Here is a 26122-nt window from a genome sequence, read left to right on the forward strand (position 1 = left end):
GGATGTGATGTATCCTAATCAGATCTATCGGTGCGAGGTCAGAATTACCTATATCTTGTTAACTATTATTAAATGTATTTAAATTATAAATATTAGAAATAAAAAGGAAAATAATATATTACAATATATCACAATAATCGTAAGGGGGACCCTGTTAATTTTTACAAGCAGCATCTGAAAACATATTTTCTCTCTGTTATCTCGGTCAGTGTCATGTACTTGTCGAGGTACGGCCACGGCGACTCACTCCTCGGGATTAACTGTTCTCCGACCTCATCCTATGCCATAATTTCATCAAATAATTTTTTGCGTGACTGGCCAAGGAGTGGTACCATCCGGAGCAGAAGGTGGCGGTAATGCATCATAAAGATGATTGGTTGCTATCCACCTTAAACGCGAACAAGAGCGTCACTACTGATCCAGGATCAGCGATATTAGCAGTTGTATTTCCCGATTTGAGTTTGAGCTTCAGAAATGCTTGCGAAATGTAGCTTGTGTGGAAGCTACCGCACTACTTGGTAAAAGTAGCTTCGCTACTGAAAAGCTATTCGATTCAGAAAGTAGCGAAGCTACGACCAAGCTACTGAGAAATGTAGTCAAACTAGCTTCGCTGCTTGTAGCGACGCTACTGCCCAACACTGATTATTAATTTTACCATGTTGAACACGTCAAGGTAACAGTTGCTGCACGACCAGTATGCGACAATCGTTTCCAAATGCCGTGTGCTGTGGAAAGGAGGCTTAAAGTTGTTAAATGAGGCTATGACGTAGTCATCATCCACACGGAAATGTCCAAAGATATTACCTGCCTTACCGTGCACGTTTAAACCTCACTGAGGTTTTACAGACAAGTTTCATTCAATTATTCTGGCAGGACCAATTTATTTAGGGGCATATTTCACCATCTACTGGCGTGATCACTACCCTCGTTTTGCCGCAGGACAGCAGTGTGAGTAAAATTCTGTTGTCTTTCTAGGACTGTAATATGAAAAGCATGCAAGTAAATATCTTTAGAATTGCTTGGAAGTGAATAGCACATAACTGCAATTAATGTTATTGCCATAATCATGTCTTGGTATGTTTTACAGACATAATGATATTCATTGTATAATGACATTCATAGTTTTCAGAAGCCTCTGTTTCCACAGTCTATACTACAACGTGAAACCAGTGTTCCAAATGTATCCATTAGGACTAGTGACGTGTCGTCCATGAACGAATCGTTATTTTGAACAAATCTTTTAGCTGAACGAATCTTTTAGGTGAACGAATCGCTCATGTTATCCACTGACTCATATTTCTCGTTCAATGAAGTTTCTCCCTCCATAGCAGCGCGGCGCTATAAGCAGACATCATGCATCGAACTCAAATCTATGATTGAACTTCCACTGTAAACCTGTTGTTAAACACTCTTCTTGTTCTGGCTTCAGTTTGAAAAAGAGTTGAATGTTCTCCATAACAAAGCGAATTGCATCCCGTGTCTCGTTTCCCATTTCCGCGGTCGTTTCAGTTTTCGATTTCTCTAACCTACAATTTAAAACTCTGTGCTTAGCATCTACGTCACGGCTCTCAGCCCGCCCTCTGCTCGTTGATTGGCCCGGCTGTTTCCAGACCGGTGGCAAACCGAAAGCTCTGACGCTGTATCAGACTGAGTACAGAAGCGAAATAAAATTGAGCGGAAGTAGGAAGTCTGTCGTAGTCAGGCTATCAGTCTCCCAGCGGACACCGTAATACCTATTTTTCCTCTGCCTGTCCAGCGAGCACTAGTCTCTCAGCGGACGCAGTATGCATCCATCTCTTCCTGTTCTTCGTCCAGCAAGCCCAGTCTTCCAGCGGACGCAGGGACATAATTCGTCTCCCATATCTGTCCAGCGAGCCTCAGTCTCCCAGCAGATGCAGTAATATCTATTAGTTTCCCCTGCCTGTCCAGCGAGCACTAGTCTCCCAGCGGACACAGAAATATCTATTGGTGTCCCATGTCTGTCCAGCGAGCGCTAGTCTCTCAGCGGACGCAGTAAATACCTATTCATTTCCTCTACCCGTCCAGCGAGTCTCAGTCTCCCAGTGGACGCAGGAATATAATTTGTTTCCTCTATCTGTCCAGCGAGCCTCAGCCTCCCAGAGGACACATTACGCATCTAGTCAATATATCATTACACCTCGCAGGCAGACGGTGGAGCTTGTCTTCCCGACATCGTAACCGCTTCTTCCTCAACTATTAACCAACAGGACCTGCCTGCTCCTCTACTTCTGCCAGAGGCATTGCGAGATCTCCTGGTCAACGACCATACTTCTAAAAACGTCAGCCCGCCAAATCTCTGCGTTTTGGGGGGTTCGTAGTCCGGCGGCTGTCCTTTTGCTCTCTTGTTTTTGGGGGAGTACTCTGGGTTCGGGCCACATCCCGAGCTCGGAGCCCTCCACCCGGACAGCACGCCAAATACGCATAAACTTACGGTATTAATATACGTAGATGTGAACTCGTGAAATGCTGTTTTATAACAAAGTTCGGGAGGAACAGTCGCAGTTCATTAACCTGATTAACACAAGTGGAGACCAATCAGTAATCAACTCATGACAAGGTATAAATGACAGCAGAACCTATCTCTGTTCATTGACCGTTTTCAGCATCCCTCCTCCACCCCATTTCTCCTCACTTATAGATCCATCTACTCTTACCACAACCGGGGGGAGTACTCTGGGTTCGGGCCACATCCCGAGCTCGGAGCCCTCCACCCGGACAGCACGCCAAATACGCATAAACTTACGGTATTAATATACGTAGATGTGAACTCGTGAACTTCTGTTGGGAAGCCTCTTTAAGGTACTCCCTACCACCAAAAAGTTGGGGTAGGGTGTACATCATCACTGGACGTCCACCTGGAGACACAGCATTTCTGGATGGGCGAATTCTGTGAGTGTTCCAGAGGTGAACAACATCCTGCAGTTCTCTCTAAATATAAAGGAAAAGAGTGGGAAAGTAAGAAAATTAGTCCACAATACCACCTGCAGGCAAAATAAATGCATATGGTCCAGTATGATACAGTAGAGCCATTTCTCAGTTTCATGCATATTAAATTCTATATTTGAAAACAATAAATCTCTGTATGTTAAGATCTGTGTTATATGATCAGGGTTATATGTGTCCCATTAATGCAGAGAAACAATTTTCTTTCACCAAAATGAACATACAAGTACCAGAATGATATAAACAAAAATGGGCTACTCGTATAACGGTAAATATTCCTTGTCAGTGTTTTACTATTATGATGTTTTTAAGTTGATATTAGATAGCAGTTTGTGCAACATCCATATAACAGGATTAATATTATAGCTGAATTAATGTTTGTGTTGCACTTTATTGTTGTAGATGTAGGCTGCTGCTAATTCTAACTACTTACACTGAGATCCACTTATCTCTTTAAAATTCAACTATATGTAGGAAAAATCTACATATAATTTGTAATCTACAAATTAATTTAATAATATAATTAAATAACTAATGGTTATCGCCCATTTGCTTCTGTTATGAAACAGTTGTTAGACCTATGAAATTAGATAATTATGCTCCAAAACATTTTGGTGTATTGACAAAATCTATAGCTGACTAGCATATCACAATTTACATGTCTAAAGCACATTTCTTACCTCTATTATTTCAAGACATGTGAACTGTATTAGACTTTTGTCTAGGAAGTCACCGGAGAAGTCGTCTGAATCTTTTAGATCTTGAAATAGGTTGATCCAGAACTGTGCATGCTGCTTCCTCAAAAATCCCCACCAATGCTCTATCCGTTGGTTATGATTGCTTGAGCCATACAAATAGCAATTTCTTGAATAGTCCGTATGATCATGTCTCAAGAACATCTGCATCTGTTCCATGTAACAATTCTCTGTCCCTAAGTCTGAGCGAATTCGAGTGGCTGTCCCATTCCTTGATGACACCGCATCAATAAAGTATCCAGCGATGACCTTGGGATCACTACTTGTAGAGTATGCATGTAGCCATATCATCATTCTTGAAAACCCGTCGATTGCACCATTGATGCAGATCCCATATGGTTTGAGTTTATCATATGAATCAACATGCCATAAAAAGTTCGGGCCTGGATTATGATATAAACGTCGCCGAAGACGTTTCCGGCGCCTCAGTTGCACTCCATGGGGATCCAGTATTTTCAACAATTGCCTGATTGTCTCTTGTGTCACCACGTAGCCAGCCTGAATGCATTTCAGATGCATCATCTTATATCCGTGAAGCATACCATATCGGTTCAACTGGTCCTGGAGAAACACAGCAATGTCAAGCAGATCAGAATGTTCTTTTCGTCTGAACAGGCGCAAAGTCTTGAGGTGCCTGCGCAAAGTTGATGCACTAATAACAATACCATTTATATTGCTTAAAGACAGCAGTATCTCCCAATGTCTCAAACCCAAAGTAAAATAAAACCGTATTAAACTTGAAAGGCGGGACATGTTTACTTCCATGCAATCCAGCTAAAATAGAGCCCCTGGCAGGTTTTTAAGGGATCTCATTAATTCAGAAAAACAGATCAAAATATATATTTTTAATGAAAAATGTATCTCATAATTCTGAGATAATTAACTCGTTAATTCAGAAAAACAGAGCAAAAACTTTTTTTTCCATGAAAAATTATCTTGTAATTCTGAGATAATTAACTCGTTAATTCAGAAAAACAGAGCAAAAACTTTTTTTTTCATGAAAAATTATCTCGTAATTCTGAGATAATTAACTCGTTAATTCAGAAAAACAGAGCAAAACCTTTTTTTTCCATGAAAAATTATCTCGTAATTCTGAGATAATTAACTCGTTAATTCAGAAAACAGAGCAAAAGCTTTTTTTTCATGAAAAATTATCTCGTAATTCTGAGATATTTAACTCGTTAATTCAGAAAAACAGAGTAGATTTTTTTTTTCTCAAGTGAATGCAATACGCTTCCGTAAATATATGAGTCTGTGTCTAATGAATGAATATGATATACAAGTTTCACTTTTTGAATGGAATTATTGAAATCAACGTTTTGATGATATTCTAATTATATGACCAGCACCTGTATATAAAGATGAATTGTAATTGTAAATGTGCAAGATTAACAATAAAGAATTAAAGAATATTGTTTGTTCTGGGTCGTTATTATGAACTGAATGCGAATGACAAACAGGGACATTTAAATGAAGATTAACCTTAAAGAAATGTTCTTGGTTTAGATGTATGCGTGTGCAAGAGCATGTGGCTACATATAGATGTGTGTGGCAAGCGAATGATGCATTCAGATTACCACTCTTGTGTGTCAAAACCACTTGGGCCGTCACAGTCATAAATAGAATGCAACAGCAGTTTACTGTCGGGAATTTGTTGTGGTGCGGTTCACTTTTTTCACATTTCTCCTTTTTTTTTTTTTTACTTACAAATAAACTGTTGTTGCTTTTATTTCAGATTTTATTGAAGAAATTGAAGCGAACAAAGAATTGAGTGAAGTTGAAAAGAAAAATCATGTCAAAACTGGAGGAGAATCTTTCAGTTGTTCTAAATCCAAACAGAATGATTTAAAGTCAAGAGGAGCCAAGAAATCTTTCACCTGCCATCAGTGTGGAAAAAGTTTCACAAGCAAATATAATCTTGATGTTCATATGAGAATTCACACGGGAGAGAAACCATTCGCTTGTGATAAATGTGGGAAGAGCTTCACACAACTGCTAAGCCTTAAGGTACACATAAACATCCACACTGGAGAGAAACCGTACACATGTGGTCAGTGCGGGAGGAGTTTCACACGAAAAGAAAGCCTTATAACCCATATGAGAATTCATACAGGAGAGAAACCGTTCTCATGTAATCAGTGTGGAAAAAGTTTTGCATATTTAGCGAACCTTAAGGTACACATGAAAATCCACACTGGAGATAAACCTTTTAAGTGTTCACACTGTGACAAGAGATTCAGTCAGTCAACAACTCTGAAAACACATGAGAGGATCCACACTGGAGAGAAACCATACACATGTGATCAGTGCGGGAAGAGTTTTGCAGGTAAAGGAAGACTTATGGCACATATGAGAGTTCATACAGGAGAGAAACTGTACACATGTAATCAATGTGGAAAGAGTTTGAAAAGCATATATAGTCTTGATGTTCACATGAGAGTTCATACTGGAGAGAAACCATACACTTGTGAACAGTGCGGGAAGTGTTTCACACAATTAGCAAGCCTTAGGAAACATATGAACATCCACACTGGAGAGAAACTGTACTCATGTGAACAGTGCGATAAAACATTTTTAAGGGATTCAGTCCTGAAGAAACACCTGACGGTTCATACAAAAGGGAAGATGTATTCATGTAATTTGTGTGGAAAGAGGTTTTCATATTTTCCCATTTTAAAAGAACATCAGAAAACACATACTGGTGTGAGAGAGCACATGTGCTTTGAGTGTGAAAAGACTTTTACTACAGCAAAGTGTTTAAAACTGCACCAGAGGATCCACACTGGAGAGAATCTGTATGACTGCACTGCATGTGGGAAATGTTTCAATCGTTCATCTTCTCTACACAGACATACAAAAAACAATCACAGTAAGTATTCAAGATTCAGCTGAAATTATAATTAAATCAAAGATGGAGTTCCTCCCCCAATTACTGTCAAAACATTTTATTATTGTGCTTTCTTTTCTTTTTTTTTCAATGTTGTTTTCAAAATCACTAATTATTGTTCCACTTAAGATGTATTTAGAAAATGCTGATTCAAGATATACTGTCATGTAGCTTTGCAACTGATCCTTATTTGTTTCTCTTGTAAGACAAGTTGGGTACCAGAACACAGTATTTAATGGGCTATTTTGTTCATGAAAAAAAAAAAAACAGTACCTTTAAAGAACTGAACTTATCATAAGAATAGTAATACTGAGATACCTTAACGAGAGATCTATCATAAGTTTTGACTTTTAATTTAAGTAATGATCACTTTTGCTTTGAGTACTTGAATGTTGGCAAAGACCCACCTTCCATAGTTACTGTTGCTAACTCTGACAAATAATTCTGCTCTCACACTACACATCATGTTCTCACGCAGTGAAAAATTCATCGCAGACCAAAGAGGAAACTGACAGCGTGCCAACAGACAACACACAGCAGGTTACTTCTGGTATGTAAAAATATCTCAGGACACTCAGCTTTTAAATTTTGCAATTTTAAAAGAAAATAAAATCATTTTGTGTCCTGACAGATCGCTGTAGCGCCAAAGTTCACAGTATTTTGTCCGCAGAATAAGAGCACACTTTTTTTTTTTTTTTTTACATATAATTTTTTTATTTCACATTATTATTTTAACTTGAGCAGTGCAAGCCATGCATATAGCGGACAGCTTAAATCATGGACAGATTTTCTGGTATGCAAAGCAAGTACTTTAAAGGATTTCCTTTAGCTTATTGCCATTACTGTGACAGCCTTAAACAGCAGAGCTTAGCCCTGCATGCTTTTTTATATATATAAAGTTTCAATTTAATGTATCTTTTTTGACACTGTTTTAACATTGATGTGTATGAAGAGCGGACATAGCTGTCGAGTAATATGGTGGATAGCAACAGTGGCACATAATCTCTGCCTTCTGAATGGTCTGATCACCTGTCAATCAAGCTCCTGGTTAATTTTGTTGTTGATCAAACATATTTGTTGTTTTCCCTAAAAAAAAAAACATGTGGTTTGTGTCTATAATATCTAAAAACAAATAATAATAATAAATAGTTGAATTGTAAAGAAAAATGTTGATAAATATGGTTTTGATATAAGCCATGAGGAGTATGGACATTTTTTTTCCTTTGCTCCTATAAACAAACTCGTGAGACTAGCATATCCTACGCCTTACACAGCAAATACATTTAAACCACTTAACTTGATTGCTATCAGCACGTGAAGAGAATTTCTACAAGTATAAAAAGAAAATGTTTCTGAAGACAAACACCTATTCCATCTTTAATCAGAAACTTATTGAGCTAATAGTCAAAAATACACAATATTTACATAGAAACACAGTTAATATCAAAAGTGAAAGTTAACAGTTGAGCGAAAAACAGATGCGTCCAGCTCTTAAAAGGACCGTACTAAACATTCTGCTGCTTGTCATTAAAGGGACAGTTCACCCAACAATTTTAATACATTTTAATAGTTATTAGGTTCTATAAAGTCATTATTTACCCTTGCGTTGGACAAAAGAAGATATTTTGTAGAATGTGAGTAACCAAAGCCCACTGACTTTGATAGTAGGAAAAAAAAAAATGAAAGTCACTGGGGACCTGCAACTTTTTAGTTTTCCACATTCTTCAAAATAACTTTTTATGTTAAACAGAAGAAAAAAACTCATTCAGGTTTATAACAAATTGAGTTTGAAAAAAAGCGCTACCAAATCTGCTTCTGGTGCCACCATCTGTAGAACTTAGTGGCACTGCTCTCAAATGCTAGTCTGGAGTCCTGCACTTTTATATTAGGGTTCACTTTTATGTTCAAGTAATGTGTTAATAATTTAATAGCCATTTTTACAATTATTTCAGAGTTGATTGAAGATAAAGAGGAGAATGAAGAATCAAGTGATGTTGAAGAGAAAAATGTCAAAACTGAGGAAAAACCTTTGAGTTGCCCTCAAACCAAACTGAAAAATTTAAAGAAAAGAAGAGCAAATAAATCTTTCACCTGCACTCAGTGTGAAAAGAGTTTAAAAGGCAAAACAAGTCTTGAGTGTCTCATGAGAGTTCATACTGGAGAGAAATCATTAACTTGTGTTCGGTGTGGGAAGATTTTCTCACAATCAGCACATCTTAATGATCATATGAACATTCACTCTGGAGAAAAGCTGCACACATGTAATCGGTTTGGTAAAAAGATTTTATTGGCTTCAGTTCTGAAGAAACACTTGAAAGTGCGCTCACAGAAGGCATTCATGTAATTTGAATTTTTCAAATTTAAAGGTGTATCAAAAACATACTACTGTAGGAGAGTACATGTGCTTTGAGTGTGAAAAGACTTTCACATCAGCGACCTGTACAAAACTGCATGAAAGCATCCACACTGGAGAGAAACGTCACAAGTGTTCACACTGTGACAAAAGATTTAATCATTCAGCACATTTGAAAAGACATGAGAGGATTCACACTGGAGAGAAACCTTACAAGTGTTCACACTGCAACAAGAGATTCAGGGATTCATCAAGTCTGAAAAAACATGAGAAAATTCACACTGGGTAGAAACATTACAAGTGTTCACACTGTGAGGATATTCAATAAGTCAGGAGACCTAGAAACACATGAGGGGATCCAAACTTCAGAGAGACTATCATTGCAACATGACGAAACATTATCTAAAGTTACCACAATGAATAAATGTCATCTTCATCTTCAAAACCAGGGAATTCAACTGTGAGATTCAGATAAACACAATTTTGGAGTTCCTGACTAAAGAACAATGTCAAAAAGTTTTATTCTTGTATGCCATTTTGCTTCATGATAAAAAAATATATCATTGTGTTTTATTATTTGTCTTCTAATGCATATTAGATTAGATTCAACTGTATTGTCACTGGACATGTAAGGTACAAGTAAACAAAATGCAGTAAGCATCTAAACAGAAGTGCAATAAGCAGTAAGTACACAATATACAAGGTCTACAATGTTACAAATGTAAAATAACTACAGATATAATTTACATAATTTACAGATTTGAAATACTATCAGCATGATATACAGATAGGTGTACTATGAACATACTATACAGATGGATTATATAGAATGTAGTGGTGAAGAGGGGGAGGAGTCTGTGTGTATGGTGTGGGGAGGTGTCAGAGGCCAGAGTTCAGCAAGGAGACAGCTTTAGGGAAAAAGCTGTTCCTGAATCTTGAGCACCTTGTCCGGAGGCTCTTGAAGCGCCTCTCGGAGGGCAGGGGGTTAAACAGTCCACGGTCAGGGTGAGAGGAGTCCTTGAGAATGCTGCGAGCCCGTCGTAGACAGCGTTTCCTCTGGATGTCCTCAAGAGCAGGAAGTGGTGTCCCTGTGATGCGTTGGGCAGTTTTCACCACCCTCTGCAGTGAATTGCAGTCAGCAGCTGAGCAGTTACCATACCAGACTGTGATGCAACTGGTCAGGATACTCTCTATCGCACACCGGTAAAGGTTCACCAGGATGGCTGAAGACTGCTGGTTCTTCTTCAGTGTCTTGAGGAAGAGGAGGCGCTGGGGAGCCTTCTTGACCAGGCTGGAGGTGTTTGTGGTCCAGGACAATTCCTCCGAGATGGTGGTTCCCAGAAACTTGAAGCTGGAGACACGTTCAACAACTATCCCGTCAATGTGGATGGGCTAATGCATGCTGCTTCTTCCTGAAGTCCACAATGAGCTCCTTTGTCTTACTGGTGTTAAGGAGCAGGTTATTGACAGTGCACCATGTGGCCAGGTGCTGTATCTCTTCCCTGTAGGCAGTCTCATTGTTTTTACTGATGAGGTCAATCACTGTGGTGTCGCCTGCAAACTTAATGATGAATTCGATCCATACACAGGCTTGCAGTCGTGGGTGTAAAGGGAGTAAAGGAATGGGCTCAGCATACAGCCCTGTGGTACGCCGGTATTGAGTGTGATGTTGGTGGAGCAGGTGTGGCCTGACCTAACATGCTGAGGTCTGTTGGTCAGAAAGTCCATAATTCAGTTGCAGAGAGAGTTGTTAATGTCCAGGTCTCCAAGTTTTGTGGTCAGCTTGGAGGGAATGACGGTGTGAAATGCTGAACTAGAGTCAACAAACAACATCCGTACGTATGTGTTGTTATGGTCAAGGTGTGTGAGTGCAGAGTGCAGCACTGTGCATACTGCATCCTCTGTGCTCCTATTTTTACTGTAGGCAAATTGGTGTGGCTCCAGTGTGGATGGGAGGCAATCTTTGAGGTGTGCTAGGACCAATCGCTCAAAGCAATTCATAATAGCCTTGTTTCCACTGTCGGGCCAGTGTGAGCTAGGGCTTAAAATGGGCCAGGCAGGGCTAATAGCCTCGAGCCAGTAGCACCGAGGCCAGAACAGCGCAGCGTTTCCACAGTGGGTCCTGAAGCTCTGCTGCGCTTCACTAAAACCCGCCCTTTACACGCCTCTCAGGAACAATGTCACACAACCTTATAATTTCTCCAACAAAGAGAAGTTATCAGAAAACTAAGAATTAAGTCACTGGAACTAGCATGATCACAAAATGAGCATGATAAAAGTAAAGTTTTTAGCATGCTTTGTTAAATTTTTTAATTCAAAAGCTATACGTTTTATGTTTTACTATAGAATAAGTTATCCATTGATCATAATTCATTAATTTATCAGGACTCAAAATTAGTCACACAAGAATAAATGTATTTCTATGTTATTTATTTTTAATGCTTAAGCGTTATGAAAATAGCCTGCTTATTCAGTCAAAACTGTTTCGGTTTATTTGTAGCCACAGTAGCCTATAAATCAAATTTAGAATGAATTATAACATCTCTATTTTTATAAAAGCGCCCGAACAAAAAACATTATTATATTTTTATGATAGGCTAAGTGTAACTAAACTCTCGAGACGAGACTTATGACAGTCAATATAAGTTACTAAATAAATACATGATTGTGATAGAGAATAAGAAGCTGATGTCTGATTTCTTCAAGTGGTCATATTTACTGTGGTAATGTTAAGGTTTAGCATGCACTGTCTTTTGCATCGTTTATAAATATTTCTGCCTTGTTTAGTGATTATAATCCACATCGAATCAAGTTATTTTCAAACACTCGCTGCAGACTTAAAGTGAGTTTTGAGCTCAACTTATTTAAAAAAGTTTTTAATTTAAATTTTTAATGCTGGTGTTATAGCTGTTAGCTTTCTGAAATGATCTGCGGCTCTGACGCTGATTTTTATTAAAAGCTCCCCAACAAAAAACATTATTATATTTTTATGACAGGCTATGCGGTGCTAAATTCTCGAGATGAGACTTATGACAGATAAAATATGTTACTGAATAAGATAGAGAATAAGAAGCTGACGTCTTGATTTCTCCAAGTGGTTGCATTTTCCATGTCTACTATGGTAACGTTAATGTTTATCGTGGATAGTCTTGGATCAATATTTCTGCCTAGTTTAGTGATTATTATCCACATCGGATCAAGTTATTTCAAACATTCTCTGATGACTGAGAGTTAGTTTTGAGATCGACTTATTTTAAAAAGTCTTTAATACTGGTGTTAAAGCTGTTATCTTTCTGAAATGATCTGCAGCACTGAGCTCTCCAGACGCGGAGAAACTCCGCTTTTCTTCACTACCCTTCCTCTAGCCCCATCTGGCCCGCTTTGGCCCCAATTTTTCGTCTGGCCAATAACCCTGGCCGTTGGCCTCAAGGAAGCCCTGACGAGCCATGATCAAGCCCCGGAAGTGACAGTGCAAATGCGACTGGCCCTGGCACGCACTAGCATGCCCCCTATTAGCCCGACAGTGGAAATGTGGCTAATGATGGGTGTGAGTGATATGGGGCGATAGTCATTAAGGCAGATTGGAGAGGAGTGTTTTGGCACTGGCACAATAGACGTGGACCTAAAACATGTTGGCACAGTTGCTTGGGTGAGGGAAAGGTTGAAAATTTCTGTGAAGACCCCTGCAAGTTGTTCTGCACATGCCCTAAGCACACGTCCAGGAATGCCGTCCGGGCCAGCAGCCTTGCGTGTGTTGATCTGGCTCAGTGCAGTGTGGACATCTGTGGAGGTGAGTTTAAGGGGTTGGTGATCTGCTGAGGGTGTGATTTTCGTGGCCGTCTTCTTGCTGTCGCTGTTGAAGCAAGCATAAATGTTATTTAGCTCATTAATTAATTAAATCATAGTCATCATTGATGGCGTGGTGAGAGACAAAGAAAGGTGATCAGACTGTCCGATGTGGGGGAGGGGTGTTGCGGTGTAAGCTCCATCAATGTTTGTGTAAACATGATCCAAAGTCTCCTCTGGTGTGGCAGGAAACATGCTGGTGGAATTTGGGGAGGACTGACTTTAATTTGTATTGATTAAAATCACCCGCGACGATAAAAGCAGCCTCTGGGTGAGCAGTCTGTTGTTTACTAATGGCTGCATGAAGTTCGTTCAAAGCAAGCTTGGCATTAGCATCCAGTGGAATATAGACTGCGGTTATTATGGTGGAAGTGAACTCCCGTGGCAGATAAAAAGGTCTACATTTAACCAACTCAGTGTCTCCCAACAATGACAGTGTTCGTAGCCTAAGCTTTGTTGACATAAATGCACAATCCACCGCCTCTTGTCTTGCCGGAGTCCAAAAGTCTCTTACTTTGGGTGTTGCGAAGAGGAACTTGTCCATTTTGTTCACCAGTGACCTCTCATTAGTGAGGAAAATGCTGGGTAAAGAGAGCCTTATCACTTGTTGTTTGGTTGTAGACTGGATTTTTTTTTTTTTTTTTTTTTTTTTTTGTGATTCACATTTTTAATTTTGTTCTTCACTGTTTTTGGAAAAATGAGTTCTTCCATGGAAGATGTATTTAGGACATGTATATGAAAGATAAACAGTCATGTAGCTACTGTCATGTAACTGATTCTTCTGTGCTTCTTTTTAAATAGTAATGAATACCTGAACTCGGTATTAAACAAGCTCTGGGGCCAATTACAAAAGACTGTAGTATCCAAAAGTTAACTGCACTTCTACTTGTATCTTGCATAGCCGGAGCTTGTGTAAGGCTTGTGTGAGGTTTTATGGCAAAAATGACCCTGCACAAACAATTAAATCTATACCTTCTGTTGCTAACAATGTGCAAATGAATAGAAAGTGTCGATTGAGCCATTATTTTAAGATCTGCTCGTGTTGCACCAAATTTTAATTTATTAAGCATTTTTACAGTTTTGCACATTATAACAAATCCCACGTTTTTGTTGAGCTTAGGAATACAATGGCCAATCAGAGGTTATCAGATGAATCATTGGTTAAACTCATCAGCTTTGTTGAGTGCATGCACGTTGCTGACTGAAATCTGGATTCTTGTGAACTCTCTTATCCAAACAGCAAAACGCAGATGTACATTAATACATTAATTTTGCAGTGTAGACAGCTTCAGTGATTGAACAATAGTTTATTTTTTTATTTTTTGAGAGTGCTTAAACTTGCAATAGATAAAACTTAGTGATAATGTCACTTTATGTAGGCTATGTAATTTTGAATAACCGTACAAATGAAACATTAGATAATTGTCAGTTTCTAATGTATTAATTAAATTGTTACGTTAAATACAAATTCAGTCCCATGAAACAGAATGTCCTCTGAAGGTTCCCAGAATGTTCTCCTAACCTTTTTACTCCAATACTACAGCTGTACATTAGTAGCTTAATCATCCAGCATCCGGTAGAGTAAGATACATGGTAGACGGGTGAATATATAGCTCAATAATCAGTACTAAACCATGTCAAGTCGAGTCACCTTTATTTATATAACATTTTAAACTAAATAGTTTTAGCAACTGAACAACATTAATTAAGAAAACAGTGTGTCAATAATGCAAAATGATAGTTAAAGGCAGTTCATCATTGAATTCAGTGATGTCATCTCTGTTCAGTTGAAATAGTGTCTGTTTTAATTTGCAATCAAGTCAACGATATCTCTGTAGATGAAGTGACCCCAACTAAGCAAGCCAGAGGCGACAGCGGCAAGGAACCGAAACTCCATCGGTGAAAGAATGGAGAAAAAAACCTTGGGAGAAACCAGGCTCAGTTGGGGGGCCAGTTCTCCTCTGACCAGACGAAACCAGTAGTTCAATTCCAGACTGCAGCAAAGTCAGATTGTGCAGAAGAATCATCTGTTTCCTGTGGTCTTGTCCTGGTGCTCCTCTGAGACAAGGTCTTTACAGGGGATCTGTATCTGGGGCTCTAGTTGTCCTGGTCTCCGCTGTCTTTCAGGGCAGTAGAGGTCCTTTCTAGGTGCTGATCCACCATCTGGTCTGGATACGTACTGGATCCGGGTGACTGCAGTGACCCTCTGATCTGGACACAGACTGGATCTGGTGGCTACGGTGACCTCTGAACAAGAGAGAAACAGACAAATATTAGCGTAGATGCCATTCTTCTAATGATGTAGAAAGTACATAGGGTGTCATGGGAGGTGTTCCCAGGTTCTGGTTTACCTAATTAATGCAGCCTAAAAATACTTTAACGGATTTGGATATTAGAAGCATATTTGTGTGTTATGTATAAACCAGGTTAAAGAGATGGATCTTTAATCTAGATTTAAACTGCAAGAGTGTGTCTGCCTCTGTAACTCTGTAATAACTGGGTCATGATTTCTGGAAAAACATTGCTTTAGAGTCATGATTTTTCTGACTATGATACTAATGATGTACTCATTTCATTTAAAGGATCTAAATTTAGACAGAAATGTTGCCCCACTGCCTGAAGTCAACATAAACGATTCAGACCTGCTATTTTTAATCATTTAATCTATATATATTTTTATCTTTAAGCAGCATGTTTTATTTCTTGAACTTACAAATTTGGTGTTTTCTTACTGTAACGGAGGCCAGCTAGTAGTGCTGCGCAGGTAAACCTCACTCCCTAATCTCAAGAGACGCACTAGCGACAGACCCTAGTGGCTGCAGTGATTTAGCCTCCTTTTTAGTGCGTCCGCCTCCCATGCATTGGAAAAATAAGGTGGATTGCAATTATTTTCTTTTAAAAGTAGTCATCTAAAACTCAGTAGTTAGAGTATGCCACCACTCTACTCTTTTCACTTCAATTTCTTAAATAAGTAAATAAATCTTGATTTATTTTCCTGAACAGTAGGTAACAGTATATTTGTTTTAGGTGACACAAAGAAGTCGAGGGGCATGGATGCTGACATTGGAGGGACAAGCTGATTTCATCACTGGTCTGGCTGCCATTTTTGCCATTTCAATTTGAATTTTATCAAAGGTAATTTCTACATAATATTGTACTTGAGGGTTTTTTATATTTGGTGGGTTAAACAAAGAATGTTTAGATGTTTTGGATTTTGAGAGCCGTGCTGGACCACAGCAGCCAAGCGATGATGACCCCCGTTTCTTCCCCTCAAACGTATGTGTGTTGCAGCTTTAACATTTGTGTCTTTGCTGGAGACCAGAGAGGAAGCTTTTTTAAAAGGATTGCGATCCTTCTTCCTTTGCAAACAGTACATATAAAATGATGAACACTGTTGAGTGCAAATGCTGCCTGGATAAATCACACACCTTTACTTTGTTGCAGTCTGTTCTTGACTGTGTGTTTGTGATGGAAATGTTTTTTAAGCTGCTGTTATTTAAATGGTTAGGGTAAATATTACCTTGTTCTGTCACTTTTTTTTAGTATGTACTGCAACAGCAGTGACCCACTGAAGGTGGTTACTGGGACCAGGATGTCAATCTAGTGTGTAAACAATGTTCCAACACCAGAATGGACAAACCAAACTCTGGCTTTGTGATAAGTAATTTAGAAGTAGTAATGTAGTAAGAAGATCCCTGAATATGTTTTAAAGTGTGTCCTGATTCAATGGAGAGAAGCATGATCATCCGAACCTCTTTGCTGGAAAGTTTCGACTGGATTTATTTCACTGCAAAATAAATGTGTAAAATTGATTGTTTTGTGTTAATTTGAATTGAACATATCTTTCCAATGTTATAGGTTATTGATGGGTTAAAAAATTATACTATTTATTGTTAATTAAAAGCATATTACTGGCTACTGATTTGCATTACTCTTTCAGTTTACACTGTAATTCAACAGTAGAATACTATTGGCAATTGGGGATCTAATGGCATTCAGTAATTGTACAGGCATACTGCAAAATCATAGTATGGAATTAATACTGTGAGGTCACAGTATACAGCTGTCAATTCACAATTATTTCGTGTGAAAATGATACAGTATATTACTGTGGAAGTCATGTAACTAGTAGCCAGTAATTTACTGTGAATTTACGCTCAATTATTTTACAGTGTATGTGCGAAGATTTGCCAAACGCCTCCCAAAAGTTCATGCAAAGAAAGAAGGCCTACCTTTTATTCTGTCAGCTCCATTTCATGGAGAAGCTGTGTGTTACATTGTGAAAGTAAAAAAACTTTCTTTGGCCTTCAAAAAGAGCCCAATATCCACTTTAGCTGGTCCATGCTGGTTGCTGAGGATATACATCAACTTTGCGCTGTGGATCGTCGGGATTGGCTTTCACTGTGGATGAAGTGGACTCCAGCCTGAGGTCGTCATTATGGTTGCCGCAACCCCCCGGTATCTTCTTCCTCGAAACAGCCTGTTCCCCGTTAGAACCACTAGCTGCCTCTCATTCAAGCTATGGGCCATTCCTAACTCTTTGCAAGGTTTTTCCCCCTGGATAATCGCAAAAATAGTTCATGAAACTTGCTATGTTTTGTCCATACAGATAATATTCAAAAAATAATATGATTATAATATGTTTCTGTAAATTTCAAATGAAGGTGAATGAAAAGTAAAATGAAGGTGAATGAAAAGTAAATAGATCCTTGATTAATATTAATATTTTAATAAAATGTGTGTCGCCACATATTATTAAATAAAATTATTGCATAGAATCTATTAAATTAGATCTGAGTGAGTTGTGGAAATGGTAAGATTAAACTTATTTTAGTGAATAAAGTACCAACTTTTCGGCCTTGTTAGTGTGGGTAAGTTACACAAAAAAATATAATTTTATCCTTGCTTCAAGAAAATCCTCTATCTATATGCTTCATAACAGCTTAACGTAGTCATAGACATTTAAATTTAACGTGGCTTTAAGCACTATACATAATTAAAGTTTCACTTTCACCACTAAGCCATTAAATGTGGCGTTTACATGGAATAATTGTAATTTGAGTTTATCTTGTGGTACGAATGTTGAGTCTCCGCATCAGTAGGAAAGCAATAAAACGAGCATCTTGCATCTGAAGACTTGTGTTGCATTTAAGGGCAAAGGAAAAAAAAAAATTGTTGACCAACAATATAAAATGTTTGAACCATTAATTGGTTATTCTAGAAATAATTGTATTACATATTTTACTACGACTGGAAAATTCTGTAAATTGATAAACTGTTTGGTGTGATGAAGTTTAATGCCTCAAACAGCACCATGTAGTTGCATTTAGTAACTTGTTAGCAACCATATTTTTTAACAGGGTCATATAATGTTGCCAAAAAGAACGTTATTTTGTGTATTTCGGTTTAATGTAATGCAATGTTTATGCGGTTTAAACTTCAAAAAAAAAAAAAAAATCCAGATAATGTTCATTATTGTTGATTCTCTATGCCTCGCCTTTCTGAAATGTGTCTATTTTTACAAAGCCGTGTAAACATAAAACCATATCTGCATTTGTGATCAGAGAAATGACAAACAACAAGTGCTAGTCTACACTGATCAAAACTTGTGTTTGAATCATCAGTGGCAAATTATTTAAATATATGAAAAACATACAGATAATTACTCAGAAGTGCCAAATTGTCCTTGCAATGTTGGGACTGCCCCACTTTATAGAGTAGCCTTTGAGCACAGACCCATTGTCTTTTCTCCCAGGATCAGGCAACAGTCTTCCATAAAATGAGCTGGACACATCTGAATATTTGGGTTGATCTGTTCTATAACAGTGCTGTAAATACAACTTAACCACTGATTTCTAGTTGTGTCCTCTTTCGGAAGACCATACATAGTAGTTTTGCTTTCACAATGAAACACACAGCATCACACAGCGGCCTAGAGTGAGGAATGGGGGCTTGCGGCAACCACATGTGATGTGGCACAGCTATTTATTTATTTTCTGGAACAGTTTTGACAGAAAATAGCAAGCATTTAAGTAGAATGGCCGTTTTATATAAGGGAACCTTGTGTGATTTTCACTGAAATATACTTCTCTCATTTTGTCTTCTAATCCTCAATCACGAAGTTGTTGGTGTTTACTGAGTGCCATGCGAGTCTATAATCTTAAATTAATTTATTTGTGCAGAACGGCTTTTTTAACAACACCTTATACGCACGTAACTTATTTTTCCTCCTTTTCACTGCTTCTCTCTCCAGTCCAGCGGGTTGCGCCAAAACACACACTTTGTTTTGCTAAACACCATTAAACCTCGGAAGAAGAAGATTTGTTTCACCGTGCTCTCTGTTGTTTTGTCGGGAGACAGTTCTAGATAGTTGTTTCTGTAAATAGAAAAATAAAGTTTTTGAATCAGATCAGTAAATACCTGTAATATCCACATCCTCACAGTTCTAATTCATTTTTAAAGCAAGCAAGAATATCTTGAGTATCTGAACCCAGATCTGCTGCTGTGAAGATGTTGTTTATTAAAGAAGAGAGTGAAGAGAACACGAGTGAACCAGAAACCTGGAGAATAAAACATGAAGAACCAGAAGCTTGGAGAATAAAGCACGAGGAACAAGGAGGTTGGAGAATAAAGCACGAGGAACAAGGAGGTTGGTGTTCATTCTTCTCTTTGTGTGTTACAGAGTAGTAATACGTGTAATCTGGATTATGTAGTGCAATTCCATTTTAAATGTAATTTTTAAATACTCGTAATTGCAACTACAGTTACTGTTTTATTGATTACACATTATTCACACAATACCAATGCATTATTCATAGTTTATGCATACATTCAGGAAATCTTCCAGTTTTCTGGACATTCACACAAAGAGCCCCTGGATTTACACAGATCGTTCATGCTTTATGTTTTAACACTGCATCAACTACTGATGGACATGCTAATTTTGAATTGAATTATCACACTATATTATTTAGCCATGTAGCCTACTATGTCTTTGGAAGGCTTTTGTCTTTAGTTTCAACCACATTAAATTCAGAAATTAATGTTATTTACATGAAGTGCAGGTGTTATGGATCAACTGGGGATCGTGTTAACTGGGGACATGCTAGTATCAGCCACTGATGTCACGCCCATGAACCGTTAGCTGAACGTCTGATGCATGCAGCACACAAAAGTGGAAACACTTCAGGAGTGTCAAAGTCGTCATTGGATTGGTTGAATTATACAGGATTTCCAGGAGATATATATATCCCTAATGTATATACCGCACTGGTGTGTCTTAGGCTTTCCACAATAAAAGGCCACTCTAAAATGTGAAAATGTTTTATCACACAGCACGATGCCACAGATGAATACTGTGCAATAATCATGCTGTCTAATCAGCATCTTGATATGCCACACCTGTGAGGTGGATGGATTATCTCGGCAAAGGAGAAGTGCTCACGAACACAGATTTAGACAGATTTGTGAACAATATTTGAGAAAAATTGGCCTTATGTGTACATAGAAAACTCATGTTCAACTCATGGGGCAAAAACAAAGTGTTTATAATTTTGTATATGTTTGTATATGTTATAATATATACATATGTTTGCATATAGATCTATTTCGTTTTAAAGTTATTAATAATAAGTGAAGTGTGGTGTACTGACAAGTGCACTGGTGTAACAAAGTTTCAGATAACAAAGTTTATTGTTAAATACCCTGCTCCATAAAATATTTTGTCACCACATTTGAGTTATCATTACTAAAAGGATAATTTTGTTTGTATATGTATTTTTTTATGTATATATTGTACCAGTCAAAAGTTTGGACACACAAATAGTAAATTTGTCCAAACTTTCGACTGGTATTCTACTATAATACAGCTACACGTAAAGCATATCGGCCTATATATATATATATATATATATATATATATATATATATATATATATATATATATATATATATATATATATATGATATATTGTGTCACTCTGAAATTGTCTCTAAAATCAACAAGTGTGTGTTCTCTTGGTCTAGTCGGATATTAGAATGTTTTTAGTAATTTTCGTGGATCTGTATGAATAGGGACCATTTTAAAAATAAGTTTCCATCTTTATACAAATATTTCCCTTGTATTTTCCAAATATCCCAATAGGTTTTCATATTTTGTATTTTTTTTATTTTAGGCCTGATGAAAGTGAAAGTGGAAAATCAAGATCTGAATGAAGTGGAGGAGAAACATCAGGATCAGAAAGATCATGGTGTCACTGGAGAAAAATCTGTGAGTTGTAGCGTTCAAATAACAGACGTCAAAAGGCCTTTCAGCTGCTCTCGGTGTGGAAACACTTACATACATAAAAGAAGCCTTATGAAACACATGAGAAGTCATAGTGAGGAAGAGCCTTCCAGCTGCTCTCAGTGTGGAAAGAGTTTCACATGTAACAGAAGCCTTGAGGATCACATGTTAATTCATACTGGAATAAAGCCTTTCTCCTGCTCTCAGTCTGCAAACACTTACAAACAGAAAGAAAGCCTTATCAAACAGATGAAAATCCATAGTGGGGAAAAGCCTTTCAGTTGCTCTCAGTGTGGGAAAACGTTCACGTGTAACAAAAATCTTAAGGATCACATGTTAATTCATGCTGGAATAAAGCCTTTCTCCTGCTCTCAGTGTGGAAAGAGTTTTACACAGAAAATACACCTTCAGAATCATCTGGTAACTCACACTTTAGAAAAGCCTTTCATCTGCTCTCAGTGTGGAAACACTTTCACACGTAAAGCAAACCTTAAGAAACACATGCTAATTCATACTGGGATAAAGCCTTTCAGCTGCTCTCAGTGTGGAAAGAGTTTTACACAGAAAGGACACCTTTATCATCATTTGGTAACTCACTCTTCAGAAAAGCCTTTTACCTGCTCTGAGTGTGGAAAGTCTTTCACACGTAAAGGATACCTTGAGACTCACATGTCATTTCACACTGGAAGTAAACCTTTCACCTGCTCTGAGTGTGGAAAGAGTTTCATATGTAAAGGAATCCTGAGGAATCACATGATAATTCATGCTGGAATAAAGCCTTTCAGCTGCTCTCAGTGCGGAAAGAGTTTTACACAGAAAGGACACCTTAAGGTTCACACTGCCAATACACATTTATCTGCAAAGAACACATAAAATGAAATTTTGCATCTGATAACATAAACTTGTGCGCTGTGTAGTGATGGATATTGTTACATTTTTAAAGGTATTACAGCTCTTACTGATACTTCTGATTCTTATTGGTTCTTTTGACATTTGAAAAGAAAAACAAATCAGACATTTTAAAGAAATTAAGAACACATTCAGAACATTGCTGACCTTTTATAGTTTCTCAGTCCCTTTGGCCCAAATACAAAAATGTATTTATTGTTCACACCAGATTTGAAATTCTTAATCATTTAAACAAACTGCAGATGTTTTGGCATGTGTGCCAAAGGATAAGTATTGTCTACAATTTGTGCAATAACTAAATGAACTAAATAACTTCTGAGACAAATTATTTATACATTTTTCATCATGTGTGGCTTCACATACAAAATGATCCCAAATCTGTAAAATGTACTTATATACACAAATATCTACCAATGTCCAACAAGATGTAAACTTGTAGCATTAGTATTATTATTTTTTTTTTTTTTGCCTCTATCTCTCTGAGGGATGGCATTTTGAGGCAGGTTTATTTTTCCCACTGTTTCTTTATGAAAGAAATGTGTAAAAAATATACATGCAAATGTTAATTTTCTGTTTACATGCAACACACTACTACACGAATAAATGTACTTTACAAGTTCAAATGTGCATATTCTTTCTCAGTGTATTATAATATTGACTTTTCCCTGAAAACCTTTACCTACCATTGAAATCTGCTTGCGAATAAACACATCCATGTGTGGCCCAAATGGGTTCTACCTAGGGCCCGGTCAATATTGTCCCATACAAGAACACGTCTTCTGTTGAGAACCTGATAGATTTAATCTCTTCAATTAAATTGTACAAAAACATGCTGAAAAAATGAATCAAACACATCTGGTTTATGTTTATTAATGTCAAAGTAATGTCTCGTTCACACTACAAGTGACATGCAACAACAAAGCAGAACAATCCCATTCATTTAGATGAAGAGTAAGAGCATTTTCTGGAAGACATGAGCGACAGTGACAATTGGCGAACAGATGTTGGCCTCGTATGGATCAATTGATGCAGTTATTGGTGGATGTCCCTTCCCTGCGCGCCTGCTATTGGGGAATATGCCACCTGTACCTTTGTGATTGATTTAAAACGCTAGGTATGTAATGGTCTAAAAATATAAGAGATTAACAGATAGCAAGATTTACTATTTAATCTGTTTTTTTTTAATACATTTTTATGAGAATTTCTCATTTGACCCATAATTGAAATGGGTGCTTTTAACCAAGTTTCCCAAAAGGGTCAGTCAGGAAGATAAGTTGCAGACCATTCCCAAATAAAATGTCTCCATATGAATTCAGTACAGTTGATAGCGTTCCGAATATCATCTTTGTAATGATGCTATGTGACCATAGAAAGTATCCCCCTTAAGTCATATTGGGAACATTAATATATGACCAACAGAGGACCATGTTAAGAACATTATGTTAACATCCCATTTTAATGTTTTTCATGAGACCATAGAATAACCAATACATAATGTAAATTAATTAATTATATTCGGACTCTGGCAAAATATCAATGCCGGTATTACTAGATCTCAGTGTGGCGTTTGACACTGTTGATTATAACATACTTCTACAGAGACTGGAAAACTGGGTCTGGCTTTCTGGGATGTTACTCAAATGGTTCAGGTCATACTTAGAAGGGAGAGGCTATTATGTGAGTCTAGGAGAGCATAAGTCTAAGTGGATGTCCATGACATGGGGAGTCCCACAAGGCTCAATTCCAGCACCGCTCTTGTTTAGCCTGTATATGCTCCTGCTAAGTCAAATAATGTGAAAAAGAACCAAATTGCCATCTATGCCATCTATGCTGATGATACCCAGATTTACCTAGCCTTATCGTCAAATGACTACAGCCCCATTGACTCACTGTAAATGCATACCTTGACTCTAGGGGTCAAACAATAAAAAATCAAGTCAGAAATCTTGGTTTGATTCTGGAGACACACCTTAGTTTCAGTAGTCACGTCAAAGCATTATCTAAATCAGCATACTATCATTTTTAAAAAATTGCAAGAATTAGATGTTTAGTTTAGAAACTTGTTCATGCCTTTATCACCAGAAGGGTCGACTATTGTAATGGTCTTCTCACTGGCCTTCCCAAAAAGACCATTAGACAGCTGCAGCTCATCCAGAACGCTGCTGCCAGGATTCTGACTAGAACCAGAAATTCTGAGCATATCACACCAGACCTCAGGTCTTTACACTGGCTTCCAGTTAAATTTAGTATTGATTTTAGTACTTTTACTCAATGACCTAGGAATTAAATACATTGCAGCTATGCTCACTGAATATAAACCTAACAGAGCACTCAGATAATTAGGATTGAGCGAGTTTGAAATAGCAAGGGTTCACATAAAACGGGGAATCTGCTTTTAGTTATTATACTGCATGACATACAGCCAAGTATGGTGACCCATACTCAGAATTCGTGCTCTGCATTTAACCCATCCAAACAGCACACACACAGCAGTGAACACACACCCAGAGCAGTGGGCAGCCATTTATGCCGCAAATCTCGCGGAGCAGTTTGGGGTTCGGTGCCTTGCTCAAGGGCACTTTAGACTTGATATTGCCAGCCCGATACTCGAACTGACAACCATAGGAGTCATATTCTAACGACTAGGCCACGACTTCCCCACAATTAATTAGTAAACTCAAAAAGTATACCATTAAGTTTACTTTTAGAATAATTGCAGTACAAACTACAAACATAAGAGTTAAACTAGTTGTGTACTCAGTTTGCTACTGTTATACTAAAACTATCCTTAAAAGTGTTCTTTTATATACTAGTAAGTGGACCAATTTAGTCCCAAGGAGTCCTGAAACAGTACACTTACAAGTATACTACTAAAACACTGATATATACTTGGTACATAAAGTATACTTAAAATATACTCAAACTTTACTCAAGTATACTTAGTAAAATAAACTTGAGGTATACTACTTTTTCATAAGGGTATAACTATCATTATTACAAAATCCATTGTTGTGAGGAAAAATAAAGGTGTTGCATAAATGTTCTAATCAAAGCTGTCAAAGAAATACAGTGGCTGCATCCAAAATGGCATAATGAGTACTTGATTTCAATAAGTACTTACTTAAAAAGAGGTAACCTTTAGGGATGTCCAGATCCGATCACGTGATCGGAAATCGGGCCCGATTGCGTGGTTTCCGGCTCGATCGGAATCGGACGTTACCTCCCAATCAGGACTTTTTGGTGAAGCAGTAGTTTGGAGATTAAGTAATGGTGAAATATGTAAGAATAATAAACTCTCTAAGTAATGGTGAAATATGTAAGAATAATAAACTCTCTAAATGAACACTAAAAACCTCAATTACAAATTTACTTCAGTCAGAAATTTACTTTTGAACTGGTTAAATAAATGTTCAGCAATATCTTAAACAACATTTTATGGCAAGACCATTTAATGGCAGACAGTTTCCTTTTTGCAGAGCATACATTTAATCTAACAGTAAGGGGGGGAATAAACATAACATTTCTAAAGATACATTTCTGAAGGGGGCACAAATAATACAACTACAAATTTTACTTATATGGATTAAGTATTCACAGAGGAAAGCCTTACTACTATTAGTGACACAAGCTGTCCCTTGTAGACGTTGCAAGCAGGTGACATTATTATTGTTCACATTGCGGACTAAACAAAAAATACATTGGCATCATCTGTAGAAAATAATTTCATCCAGTGTTTAAAGGGTTAGTTCACCCAAAAAAGAAAATCACCTCATGTTTTACTCACCCCTAAAGCATCCTGGAAAATAATATGAACATTTGTATGTATACAGTTCATTTATTTGTGTAGAAATGCATTACATGCAAAAAGAAAATGAACATTTGCATATCATCGTATATACATTTTTCCCCCAAGTAAACTCATATATAGCAATATAGTTTGCTTAAACTAATAAGACATTCAAATTTTGTGTGAGAAAACTGATGAAAAGGAGCTGAATTGTAAAGATAATAATTCTAAAATTAAGCCAAAGTGAGTGTGAAAAACTGAAAGTGATCTGTAAATGAATTGCAAAATGCAATTAATGTTTTAGGTATTTCATTGAAAATGGTATCATGTAAATACC

General features: G+C 37.5%; 2 protein-coding genes across 3 annotated transcripts; both read left to right on the forward strand.

The window, feature by feature from the left end:
* The first annotated feature begins 5504 nt into the window (after positions 1 to 5504).
* Positions 5505 to 10936, forward strand: LOC127952061 (gastrula zinc finger protein XlCGF8.2DB-like). Its single transcript, XM_052550323.1, has 3 exons — positions 5505 to 6531; positions 7085 to 7156; positions 10884 to 10936. Exons 1-3 carry the CDS (start codon positions 5649 to 5651, stop codon positions 10934 to 10936), a joined length of 1008 nt encoding a protein of 335 aa, XP_052406283.1. The 5' UTR covers positions 5505 to 5648.
* Positions 10937 to 18887: 7951 nt separating this feature from the next.
* On the forward strand, positions 18888 to 22733 carry LOC127952581 (gastrula zinc finger protein XlCGF8.2DB). Of its 2 annotated transcripts, none has more exons than XM_052551216.1 (2): positions 18888 to 19454; positions 20980 to 22733. In XM_052551216.1, the coding sequence occupies exons 1-2, from the start codon at positions 19316 to 19318 to the stop codon at positions 21960 to 21962; spliced, it is 1122 nt and encodes a 373-aa protein (XP_052407176.1). In that variant the 5' UTR covers positions 18888 to 19315; the 3' UTR covers positions 21963 to 22733. The 2 variants fall into 2 exon arrangements, with proteins under 2 accessions (XP_052407176.1, XP_052407177.1); XM_052551217.1 differs by having other exon boundaries at positions 18888 to 19424.
* Positions 22734 to 26122: the final 3389 nt, after the last annotated feature.

Source organism: Carassius gibelio, chromosome B3 (assembly GCF_023724105.1).
Source record: "Carassius gibelio isolate Cgi1373 ecotype wild population from Czech Republic chromosome B3, carGib1.2-hapl.c, whole genome shotgun sequence".
Taxonomy (NCBI): domain Eukaryota; kingdom Metazoa; phylum Chordata; class Actinopteri; order Cypriniformes; family Cyprinidae; genus Carassius; species Carassius gibelio.